Raw genomic sequence first — 13662 nt, forward strand, 5'->3', positions numbered from 1 at the left:
GTTGTTTACTTTGGGCAGATGATGTCCAAACCCCAGATTTCATATAAAAACAAAGTTTAACTGATATTAATTATTCACATTGAGTTAATAGGTATATGTTTCTGGAATTGTCTGGAATTGATAGCACTCCCACACCTACAACCCAAAATATGGATCAGATGTTTAAACCTTTACCATAATAAAAAAGGACCAATTAACAAACATCCACAAAACTATCAGCAACATCTTCAAAGGAATCCAATTCACAAGGGAAGAAAAAAATAACAACACACTACCTTTCATAGATATCCTTATCAACAGAGAATGAGATGGCAAACTAGAAACAAAGGTGTACTGAAAAACCATCCATACCAACCAAGTGCTCCACTACAGAGTAATAATAATACAATGCAATGCAATGCAATACAATACAATACAAGTGCCACAGTTGGAAGGGACCTTGGAGGTCTTCTAGTCCAACCCTCTGCTCAAGCAGGAAACCCTATACTATTTCACACAAATGGTTGTCCAATCTCTTCTTTAAAACTTTCCGTATTGGAACATTCACAACTTCTGGAGGCAAGTTGTTCCACTGGTTAATTATTCTGCTAAGAAATTTCTTCTTAATTCTAGGTTGCTTCTCTTCTTGATTAGTTTCCATCCATTACTTTTTGTCCTGACTTCAGGTATTTTGGAGAATAGCTTGACTCCCTCTTCTCTGTGGCAACCACTGCTTTATTGGAACACTGCTATCATATCATCCCTAGTCCTCCGTCTCTTCATTAAACTAGACATACCCAATTCCAGCAACCAATCTTTATAAGTTTTAGCCTCCAGTCCCCTAATCATTTTTGTTACTCCTCTCTGTACTCTTTATAGAGTCTCAACATCTTTTTTACATCGTGGTGACCAAAACTGGATGCAGTATTCCAAGGTGTTATAAAGTGGTATTAACACTTCATGTGATCTTGATTCTCTCCTTCTGTTAATGCAGCCTAGCACTGTGTTGGCTTTTTTTGGCAGCTTCAGTAAACTGCTAGCTCATATTTAAGTGATTGTCCACTAGGACTCCGAGATCCCTCTCATAGTTCTACTATTGAATGAGGTACCACCTATACTATACCTGCGCATTTGGTTTTTCTTACCTAAATGTGGAACTTTATTTTTTTTCACCATTAAATTTCATTTTGTTGAATAGCACCCAATGTTCAAGTCTGTCAAGATCCTTCTGTATCTTAAGTCTATCTTCTGGAATGTTGGCTATTCCTGCCAGCTTGGTGTCATCTGCAAATCTGATGAGTTCCCCATCTATTCCCTCATCCAAATAATTGATAAAGATGTTGAAGAGTACTGGGCCTAAAACAGAACATTGGAATACCCCACTGCACATTTCCCTCCATGTAGCTGCTGTTCCCTTGAGGACTACACGTTGAGTGGGGTTGGTCAGCCAGTTATGAATCCATCTGTAGTAGTAGTAGGTTGTGGTCTACTTTATATACTTTATCAAATGCCTTACTGAAATCCAAGTAAATTATATCCACAGCATTCTTTTGGTCTACTAATTTTGTCATCTTGTCAAAGAACGCAATAAGATTTGTCTGGCATGATCTGTCTTTGGCAAACTCATGTTGGCTTTTGGTAATGACTTTGTTTGCCTCTAGATGTTCGTTGATTTATTGTTCGATTATTTTTTCCAGAATCTTCCCATGTATTGAAGTCTGTATTTACTGGATTCATTTTTTCCCCCTTTTTTGAAGATGTAAACTACATCAGCTCTTTTTCAGTCCCCTGGTAATGTAATAGTAATAAGTTGGAAGGGACCTTGGAGGTCATCTAGTTTAACCCCTTACTCAGGAAGAAAAAAACTATACCATTTTAGACAAATGGCTATTCAGTCTCTTCTTAAAAACTTCCAGTGTTGGAACATTTACAGCTTCGGGAGGCAGGTTGTTCCACTGATTAATTGTTCTAACTGTCTGGAAATTTCTCCTTAGTTATAGGTTGCTTTTCTCTTTGATTAGTTTCCATCCATTGCTTCTTGCCCTGCCTTTGGGTGCTTTGGAGAATCGCTTGACTCCCTCTTCTCTGTGGCAACCCCTGAGATACTGGAACACTGCTATCATGTCACCCCTTGTCCTTCTCTTCATTAAATTAGACATACCCAGTTCCAGCATCCGTTCTTTATATGTTTTAGCCTCCATTCCCTTAATCATCTTTGTTGCTCTTCTATGTACTCTTTCTAGAGTCTCAACATCTTTTTTACATCATGGTGACTAAAACTGGATGCAGTATTCCAAGTGTGACCTTATCAAGGCATTGTAAAGTGGTATTAACACTTCACATGATCTTGATTCTATCCCTCTGTTAATGCAGTCTAGCACTGTGTTGGCTTTTTTGGCAACTGCAGCACACTGCTGGCTCATATTTAAGTGATTATCAAATAGGACTCCAAGATCCCTCTCAAAGTTATTACTTTTGAGCAAGGTACCACCTCTACTATACACTCCAGGATCTTTGAAAGATATAGTTCAGTGGTTCTGAGATGACGTCTGCCAGTTCCTTCAGAACCTTGGGTATAATCCATCTGGTCCTGGTGGTTTGAACTCATTTAGTTTGGACAGGTGCTCCTTTACCATTTTCTTGCATATTTTAACTTGTGTTTCTAATCTGTTTTTTATGGCACTGTTTTTCATAGGTAGGACTGTTTTTTCCCTTTGTGTAAATATAGATGCAAAAAATGAGTTGAGTAGTTCTGCTTTCTCCCTGTTGCTTGTCACCTTCTTACACTTTCTCCCACTAATAGACCAATCATTTCCTTCACTTTTTTCTTCTTTTTTTACATGTTGAAAGAAGTTTTTTGTTGTTGTTATTTTTGACTTTTGTCACAAATCTTAGTTCATTTTGAGCCTTAGCTTTCCTCACTTCCTCTTTGCAGGCTCGGGTATCTGCTAATATTCTGCCTTAGATATATACTCCTCTTTCCACTTTTTATACTTGTTCATTTTGTCTTCCAATTTATCAGAGAGTTCTTTACGCAGCCATGCTGGTTTTTTTTTAGAGCTGTTACTTTTCTTCTTCGTTGGTATTGTGCTAGACTGGGCTTTTATAATCTCACTTTTCAAAATTTCCCGAGCTTCTTGAATTGTTTTCCCATTGAAGATTTTCATCCATGGAATCTTTCTCAAGCTCTTTTTGAGTTTATTGAAATTAGCTCTCTTAAAGTCCGAGACTCTAATTTGACTATGTTTTACTGCTTTTGCTTGCACAATATTGAATTCCAATATTGCATTATCACTCCCCATCCCAAGGTTCTTGTAGCTTCAATACCTTATCTATCATTTCATCTCTATTAGTGAAAATTAAGTCCAATATGGCTGATCCCCTAGTTCCCTTTTCTACTTTTTGGGAAACAAAGTTGTTTGCTAGGTTTGTCAGGAACCTGTTTGATCTTCTACTTGATGCAGAGTTTGTCTCCCATTATTATTGTGATCTTCTTCCTATATGCCTTAGCTAACTGACTAGCAAAAAGTTCATCCATTTCCTCTGTTTGGTTGGGTGGCCTATACCATACACCTATCGTAATATCATTCCACCCCTTTTATATTGACCCAAATGCATTCAAGACTATTTTCATCATTGTTGTGCTCTATTTCTGTAGAAATGTAGTTATTTCTTATATATATAGTACAACTCTACCTCCTCTTTTATTTGGTTTGTTTCTTTTAAATAATTTAAATCCCTCTAGCTGTATGTTCTATTTGTGGGTTTCATTCCATCAAGTTTCCATAATGGCAACAATATTATATCTGCCCTCATTTACTTGGATTTCTAACTCACCCTGTTTATTGCTCATACTCTGTGCATTGGTATATAAACATTTGAGTCCTTTATGTTACACACACTGATAACCCTACTAGTTTTAAATTGCTGGGGACACAAATGTTCTATATCAATTAACTATATCAATTAATCCAATCTCTCACAAGAGAAGCTATGTAAGAACACTATTTAGATGAACAGAAAAACACTGCAACAATCTTGAACAGCACAAAAAAGAAGCAGATCATCTATATAACATCTTCCAACAAAATGGATATCTAGCAACTTCCTCGATAAGTGCCTGACCGCTCAGTCCAATATAGCATAACCAACCCAAACAAGGAAAACACTGTCACACATCAAAAACACCTCAGAAACCATGGGTTGACATAATTGTATCTATCAGAACATGTTTTCTTTTCAGAGCATCTGTGAAAAGGCAGTGGGAGAGTTTGCTGCAGTTGGTTAGTTGGAAGCTAATCACATAATCAATGTGTCTGGTTAATACTTGAATGGTAGATGACCAGAGAACATTAGGACTATAAACTTAACCAATCCACTGAAAAACTTGAAAGTACAAGAAGAGGCTCTCTTTGTTGCAATCTCTTCCACCCTTCTCAATGAAATTTGGTGATGTGATTGCTGACAATTGGTGGGATAGTTTCCTAATATCAGAAATGCAGAAATTTGGGAGCATAAATTAGTTCAACACCCTTTAAAAAATGGGTAAGAAAATCTTCCTAAATGTTTCATGGCCACTGAATCCTATTGTCTCCCTTTTCAAAAATAAATGTGACCGTAACTTCAGACCATCAGAATCTGCCCGCCCCTGCTTTACACTGTGATACAAATCAGCAGATTGGCTCAGTGCCATCCAGGTTAACTATATCCAATGGTAAGAAAGGCAAGGGAGCAATCTGAGCAGCCTATGCTCATTTGCTTACTGTTCGTACAAAGAACTTACGTTGAACTCAGTTTATGCAGTGTAATTTTTCATGATATGGATGCATTAAGAAATGTAGAAATTTCTCTTCTCTGATTATGAACTACAGCTGTCAGCCAGTGCAACCAGTGCAATAAGATCTGGCCATTAAGAATAATTTTCTCTATTGTTTCTTTTAGGGTGAAAAGGGAGATGTAGGTTTGATGGGATTGCCAGGCACAAGAGGACCAATGGGCTTCAAGGTTTGTTACTCCAAGCACTGTGTTCTCTTTTTGGGGGGCTAACAACTACTGTGTTAGAAGATAATTGGTGTACGTTGTAGACAGGTAACATTTATGATTTTGGGGATGAAGAAGAATAATGAAAAGATACAGACTTTTTCCCACAGATACAATGAAAATATTATAATAGAGTGTGGAAATATTTGTTTTTCCTCTCTTCTTTATCAGATATCTTGCAGCAATGTAATAGTATACATGAGTTGAACAGAAGCATTTACAAGGAAAATCCAAAAATTAAAGATGATGGTTGCAATCACATGATTAAAGCACATGGAAAAGGTGTGAGGCTTTGATAAATGTGATCATGGCATCTTGACTTTTTTACATTCACTCCTGCAGAAACCCCTAAGGCTGAGCTACACAATATATTAAATGTATTTTAAGTACAGAAATGGCTGAATAAATGAAGTACTCTTGGTATTATCACATTCATTCATTCAATGTATTTAACGTGCAATTGTTTTGTTTTGTTTTGTTTTGTTAGAACAATTATCTGGGTTTGACCTTGAACCTGGTCAGTGGGCACTGTGGGTAGGAGTCTTAAACCTTCTCAGCTTCTTTATTTACAAAAATTCTTCCTCACAAAAAACACAGATGCACTTTTTGTTACATTTTAAAAGTCCTCTAAGGTCACTTGATATTTTACAAAGCAAGGAGCTGGATCTCTAACATCTGTGATGTAAGGCTATTGCCTCCAGAAACAGTATAGTGTAAAGGAGAATTGCTTGCTACATATTTACCTCTAAACAGCTAAACCCAGCTGTTATTTAGGATCTAATATTCTCAGAATTATATCCTTTACACTTTTTAGGGCAGGGGGAAGTTTTCCCTAAGCTGATGTACTTTTTTTTTTTTTTTTGCATTGTTAGATGTAACCATTTGTCTTTTCCTGACCCAATGGGCTATTGACTTACTTATATATACTGCTCAAAAAAATAAAGGGAAAACAAATGTATAGGATCCTATACGTTTGTGTTCCCTTTATTTTTTTGAGCAGTATATTTATTTAACATCTGTTAGAGACTAACCTGCCCCAACACGCAATTGACTGACTACTTTTAAGTCCATTTACATACAGATAAGCTGGAAATGGATAACATGTAGAAATCCTGACCTGCTTTTGAACTGATATATAGAGAAACTAGAACAGAAAGTAGCATGCCACATTCATATGTGAGAGATAACTTTTATAGTTCCTTAATTTTTAATTAATTTTTAAAATAATCTTAATGGCCTTTAGAGCAAAAGATTGCATGTACATTTTAAAAATAATAATTCTGAAAACAAGAATATTTATTATATAATGATTGTTTGATCTAAATGGCAAAATACCATGCTTCAAAATGATATTTAATATTCATTTGCATTTTTATGACACAGGTACATATTGACTTCACTTTTTTAATATTTAACACTCAAAATTTTACAGTATGTGAATTCAGTAAAAGTTTTAAGATTAACTATTAAAATGCTTGTACTGTAGATATTGCTACAAACGATTATTATTTAACTGGAAGCCCAGTAAAAGACAATGTCAGAAATGTATCTATACTAGATAAGGGAAAAAGGTGAAGATAATGATTATGACAGAGATTTCTGTAATTATAATTATGTTAGTTCTTGCACTGATTGTTGTTTCTTATTAAACATCCAAACCAATGTCACGTATGTCTACTATGCATGATTTCTTGTCATCTTGGTTTCTAGGTTGAGATGTGATACTGTCACTTCTTATGTTTTTGTCTTTCAAAATTTTATTCTAGGGTAATACAGGTGGTGTTGGAGAAAAGGTGAGTGATAAAATTACTTACAAGCACTTGGCAATAGTCTGTATGAATAAGTATATTGCATCCAGTTAGTGTAAAAAAATGGCCACTTGTATTTGATTCAGGAGTAAAAGAGATTAAAGCAATTAAAGAATACATAATCATCTTGGTCTATAATTTCTTAGGTTGATCTTGCTAAGTAGCTCCAAGATCTAATTCTCCAGACAAAAGATTTCATACTCTTACTCTTACTCTTATCTAAATAGGAAAAAAAATTGTACCAATACAACACAGCAGAGAATAAATGGGTCCATCATCCTGGGCTGATAGAAACTACTCCTATTCCACATCTTTATATACTTAGTGCTGAAATAAAAGCAAGATTGAAACAGTGAGTTGTTTCTGAGTGGCCCTACCATTCCTGCTTTCCATATGTATTCACTCCTTACAACTTACTCTCTAACAATAACTTTTTTTCTTTTCTTATAAAGTGAAAACACATGGCACAAATGCTGTTCAAGCAAGGCCATTAACTGAAGTAATATTGAATGCCTTCTACTGTGAAAGTATTAAATTCAGGAAGAAAACATTTTATTGATTTGAATTATTTCAATGACGGTCCACTACTGCTCTGATCTGGGTAGAAAGGGGTTTTTGTGCAGGGACTGCATATACACAAAGAGTTTTTTTTGGTAGAGTAGAAAGAGATGTTTGCTCCAGTCTGGCACTTCAAAGGGAAGCACGGCTTGGATGCAGCATTTAATTTAAAAAGGATTCTTCATATTGCTGAGTCCTGCTTCTCCTGAGAAATTCCACAGCCCAGTGACCAACCAGGTGTCCAGAGGAAATCAGCAAGGGTATCAAGGAATGAGTTTCCTCCACTGTTTTTCAGCAAGAGTTATTCATGTGAATATTATACACCAGGCCACTTATGCTTATGGAAGCCATGCCTCAGACCCCTGTGTGGACCCAATCCCACCACATCTCTACTATTCATTAAAGCAGAAATCTTTCATTTTTCAGGTTTCTGTGTGAATCTTCAGAAAAGTAGAATTGCTTTAAGGACTCAGCTTGTTTAAAGTTAATGACACTTTTAAAAGTACAGTTGTACTTTTTTTCATCGATCCAATGTGAAAGCTTGAAAAAAAAGATATGTGTTAACTAGTAGCAGAGAGATTGTTCAAACCTAATGCTCTTAGCCCAAATCATTTCCAAAGCTGGAAGAGGAGAAACATAATAACAGCATTTTTTACTACTGGCAACTTCAAGATGTGTGAACTTCAACTCCCAGAATTCCCCAGTCCTAATAAATAGCCACTGCCATTGTATGGAAAGCCAAAAGTCTACCTAACATATCTTCGTGACTGTGGAGATTTTGTATTTAATTTAACACTGGATATTGGAAGAAACAGAATTATACTTTTAACTGCTATGTTATATAGTTCTGATATGGTTTTCCACAGGGAGCTCAAGGACAGAAAGGAGTCAAAGGCAGCAAAGGTGATAAGGTAATATTTTCTTACTATAATATCAAGCAATCTAAAGAGACATGAGGTATTTTTTTTTCTTGTTTGTTCTTCAGACCAGTTTGGCATCTAGTATCAGGCTAGAAACTAGGAGACTTGAGTTCTAGTCCCGCTTTAGACATGAAAGCCAATTGGGTGACTTTGGACCAGTCACTTTTTGTCAGCCCAATTCATCTCACAGGACCACGTTGTGAAGAGGGAGGGAGAATTAGATATGTTTTCTGCCTTTAATTATTTATAAATATAATAAAGGTGAGATTAAAAAATTATAGATTAGTGGGCATAGTTTTACATTTTGGCATGTAAAATAGTGGGCATAGTTTTACATAGTTTTACATATTTATAGAAGAATTCTGTTTCTTAGGATGTTGTATAAGGAAACCTCTGTACAAGGAACTTTATAAAGTCCTAGATTTATAAGATTGGTTTCTAGCTGCATGTTGCCTCCCTTCATTTCAAGCCTTTAAAGAAGAAAATGAGTGGTTTAACTTCCTCAATACTAGTTTTTTTCAAACTTGACAACTTGAAGATCTGTGCACTTCAACTGTCATTCAATCCCTAGCCCGCATTTGCCAAGTTTGAAAAATACTGATTTATAACATTCCTGATCAGTCAGGCTATATCTGAAAAATCTCTTCTGGCTCTATATGACTAACTCTTAAAACCCCAGGATTTCTTTTCAAGAATGGAAATAATGTTATAACTATGTAGGGCCGAAGTGTAAGTTCAACACAGCAGGATGTCGGATTTTCCATCAAGAATTGACAGATGTGGTATAGCCTGCTGAAGAAATGCATTATTCCAGATGTTCATTTTAGGTTGTCAGCATTTGAAATTGCACTAGTCTTTTCTATAACAAAATTATGATTATTCTCAAGTACTTGTGCAGAGCAACATATGTTAAACAGTATAAGAGATGCAAGATCTCTTTTCTTCTTTGATGATGGAGATTTCATTTATGTGAACTTTAAAAAAAACCACATATTCACAGTCTTTATATTAAGATCAATATTGTCAAAGTAATTTTTGCACCAATGTATTAAAGATGTAATTCTAAGATGTCATTCTAGGACAAGGCCAGGGACCGAGGTAAGAATAGGGAAGATAAATGGGTGATAGATAATTGAAGAAATGCTCATTTAAAGGGAAGTCTCAGAGTGTAAAGACAAAATCACAAAGAGAAAAAATTAGCATAATATCTATAGAGATTCTCAGTCATCCAGGTCATAATTATCCCAATGGTGCTTTTTCATGAGACAAGTGTACTTTCTTGTTTTTCTTTGAAGATGTTTCACTTCTCATCCAAGAACCTTCTTCAGCTCTGACTCTTCTGCTCTTTTGAAGACAGCAATGTCCACATTTTGGTCAGAGAGGAGCACTGGTTTGAAAGAGGGGTCAAAACTGAATAGCCATCTATGTCAAAACTGAACAGCCCTCTCTCAACAGAGGGGGAGGGATACAATATCATCTACCTCCAGTCTACAACACAGTCCTTTCAGCAGTTCCAAGAGGCTCCACACCCATTTGCACTACTCAGGTGACCCTGACAACACAAATAAACCTCCAGGTGGCCTCAATGACTCTCTAAAAGAATGCAAATGATCAGCTGTCTGCAAAGAGTATAAATCGTTCCATTCCCCACCATCCAGTTAGAGCTGAAGAACTTTTCTTGGATGAGGTGTGAAATGTCTTCAAAGAAAAACAAGAAAGTCCAGTTGTGAAAAAGCACCTTTGGGATAATTAGTATAATAGGTGAAAAATGGAAATGTTTTAAAAGCAAATACATAAGATATACCTATGTTTAAAAGTTACATTCGTCCTTGTTTATTGTTAAAAAAAGCATGCAAATTATGATTACTTCACTCAGGACTGGTTAAATATAACTATAATTATCTCCGTCCTTATATCATTTGAATAGATTATATGGTATACAGTGTTGTATATTAACAGTATACAAACATTAGAAAAACAGATTTTCAACATGCTAAATCAAATGTTGATTCATTCGTTTGTGTCTCATTGCCAATTTATTATTTTAATAAGTTTTAATATAATATACCATCTTGTTTTAGTTGGTTATTAGTATATTTTCTTTTCCTTTTGTGTTGTGCCATAGTCACATGATCTGATTTGGGCAACCTGTAAATGATCTATAAAGAAATAAACACATGCAAGATCAGTATCTATGGAGATTCTTAGTCATCCAGGTTATGATTGTCCCAAAGGTGCTTTTTCAAAAGACAACTGGACTTTCTTGTTTTTCCATGAAGATGTTTCACTTCTCATCCAAGAAGCTTCAGTCAGAATTGAAGAAGCTTCTTGGATGAGAAGCAAATTGCCTTTTGAAAAAGCACCTTTGGGAAAAATCCAAGATCAACTCCCCAAAACTTTTAATTAAAGGATAGCTCATTTTTATTCACCTTTTTCTTTGCAGGGATACATGGGTTTCCCTGGAATGTTGGGGCAAAAGGTAAGGTACATCAGGGATGCTCAATCTGTGCACAGCATGGACACATGTTGGAGTTAATATTGCATAGGGATTTTGAGAGACAATTTAGTCCTAACTATCTACTCCTAACTATTAAGTATTCAGTGGGACTTAATATTAAATAAATACGGATAAGATTGCCCTGTTCATTCCCAACTCTTGTCATAGTCTTGCCACTATGGAAACTCAAATGGCATAGATTCCCTTCACTCTTTGCAGCCCCCAAGCAAGGTGAGTAAACTGTAGACAATGTAGAATACCTATTGGCCTCTACTTTGTACCTATTTTGTATATATATTGAACCAAGTTAAGGAAGTTTCAGAAGCAAGATCTGTAGAATACATTAAGCTGCTTCTGATTAGGTCAATGCAGTGTTTTGGCAATTTTAGGATGAATCAACTTCTTGATTTCTCCAGAGATTCTGGAAATTGTATCCACACATCTTAAAGTTAATAAAACTGAGAAACATTGCGTTAATGATTCAAGATAATGGGATCAATACAGGTATCAGCTATTCAGTTCCAGATAAAAATGTGAAGTTGGAATGATTGTTTAAAAATCTGAGAATATAAAGTACTGGAAAATTCACAATTTGTGCAATTAAATAACGTGAACTGTCATGCAGCTCTTGTTAATTTAATTTGGACTAGTGGATTTTTGCCATGACTATTACACCTGAGTTTTTAGAATTGTATACATATCTGGTTAAAATAACCATCTGATCATAACTGTAAGGACCACATTTTCTTTTACCTAGAAAATCCATTAATATTCTTCAAGCTAATTTCACACTAGTTAATCATTTGAGGGAGAAAAAGTAGATTGATTTGAGTAGTTGTAGAAAAAAGTATTTGGTGCTGCTGATGTCATTGCTCATTGTTTCATTTCTAATTTTGATGTTCCAGTAATGTTCAGAGGAAATGGCTTTCTCTGTCCTAAAAGAAAAGTTGTAACTCCCCTTGGAGTCCATATGCTGCTAATAAGCAGGACTGAAGCGATTAGGGAATGGGACACAAGGAGCTTTCATACATTTCATGCATCTTCTCTTTCTCCTTTCTCATATCCATAAATCTGACCTTGTGTTTAAAGATGTTTGAAAGATGGAAAGGCTTTCTATGCTTAAGATTTTGAGCTTGTCCGTTTCTACTTAATTATCAGAACCCTTTCTATAACAGGATAGAGCAGTGATGGTGAACGTTTTAGAGATCGAGTGCCCAAACTGTAACCCCAAACCCACTTATGTATTATCGGGTGTCGGGTGGGCATGGCCCATTGGGCGTGGCTGTGGTGGTAACAGCAGACTGGATGGGACTAAAAAGTTCACTCAATCAATTCCAACTTTGTGAGATCTTTTTTTCCCCGTGAGAAGTTGCAATTGATTGATTGATTAATTTTTTTTTTTTGCACATGGTGGTGGAGGCCTAAAGTGAAAAGGTTTTATAAAACCCAGCTGAAGCCCTAGAACTGGGGCGACAGCGCGCATGCCCACATAGAGGGCTCTGCGTGCCACCTGTGGCACTTGTGCCTTAGGTTCGCCACCACAGGGATAGAGAGTTTCTTGAGTTCATATTTATTTGGGCTGATGGTTAACAATCAGGTGGGACTGTCTATGGAGATTCTCAATCATCCAGTTCACACCTGGGTCCAAAGATAATTTTTCATGAAGCAACTTAACTTTTTGTTATTCTTTGAAGACATTTTGTTTCTTATCCAAGAAGGGTCTTCAGGTCTGACTGGATGGTGGGGAATAGAAGGATTTATATTTATCAAATCCCAAAAAAGACCCAGCAAGAGCTCCTCCAAAATAGACAAGGAAGAAAACAATAAATGAAGCAATATAGTCATTCCATATATTGCAGGAATATTGGAAGTGCTCAGGAGGATCTTCAGCCAACACAACATATGTGTACACTTGAAACACAAGAATACACTAAGGCAGAAGCTTGTCCACCTCAAGGATAAAACATCCAGACACAAACTGAGCAATGTAGTATATGCAGTACAATGCAGTGAGCCATCTGCATATCTGTACATTGGGGAAACAAAACAACCACTTCATAAATGCATGGCACAACATAGGAGAACAAACCCATCAGGACAAGATTTGGCAGTCCATCTGCATTTAAAAGACAAAGGCCACTCTTTCGAAGACAATGAAGTCCACATTTTGGACAGAGTGGACTTCTGGTTTGAAAGAAGTGTCAAAGAGGCCATCTATGTCAAAACTGAACAGCCCTCTCTCAATAGAAATGTCTTGGATGAGAAGTGAAATGTCTTCAAAAAATAATGAGAATTGAAATGTCTTCAAAAAATAATAAGAAAGTCCAATTGCCTTATGAAAAAGCATCTTTGGGACTCAGGTGTGACCAATTTTCTATTCCTGATAGAGAGTGAAGCGAGAAAAATATCTAGAGTTTCAGAACAGGATGCAAGCACTGGATTGTTGCTTCATTGACCAAGGAAAAAAGAAAGTGAATGAAGCTTTTTATTATTTAGTGTACTAACAGTATAATCATTAAGAATTTTTTCCAAGTTGATGGAGCTATAGTCCAGTATTTCAATGTCCAATGTACTTTAGTTAATATTATTTACACAAGCTTTTAGAAGGATCTCCTTTTGGCATGCATATGAGTATCTGCTGAGTTTTGAGTAAGACAGTTTCATAACCAAGTGTATATTTTTGCACTGAAGATTTGGGTTTTATCCTTTCCATCCCCATAAAGGGAGAAATGGGTCCAAAGGGGGAACCTGGTGCATCAGGACACAGAGGACCAACTGGACGGCCAGGGAAACGAGGCAAACAAGTAGGAATCCTGTACTATATTTTGTTTATTTTGTTTTAATCCTAACTTCCTTAATA

At 36.1% G+C, this 13662-nt stretch overlaps 1 protein-coding gene across 3 annotated transcripts in view; it reads left to right on the forward strand.

Moving 5' to 3' along the window:
• Positions 1-13662, forward strand: part of COLQ (collagen like tail subunit of asymmetric acetylcholinesterase) — a 58229-nt gene that overhangs the window by 21982 nt on the left and 22585 nt on the right. For all 3 annotated transcript variants that reach the window (XM_039341961.1, XM_039341962.1, XM_039341963.1), the window contains 5 exons: positions 4921-4983; positions 6786-6812; positions 8252-8296; positions 10749-10784; positions 13526-13606. In XM_039341961.1, coding sequence (XP_039197895.1) covers positions 4921-4983; positions 6786-6812; positions 8252-8296; positions 10749-10784; positions 13526-13606 — 252 coding nt within the window. The remainder of the gene's footprint in view (positions 1-4920; positions 4984-6785; positions 6813-8251; positions 8297-10748; positions 10785-13525; positions 13607-13662) is intronic.

This window comes from Crotalus tigris, unplaced genomic scaffold (assembly GCF_016545835.1).
Source record: "Crotalus tigris isolate CLP2741 ecotype Arizona unplaced genomic scaffold, ASM1654583v1 scf7180000017774.6281472, whole genome shotgun sequence".
Lineage (NCBI taxonomy): Eukaryota > Metazoa > Chordata > Lepidosauria > Squamata > Viperidae > Crotalus > Crotalus tigris.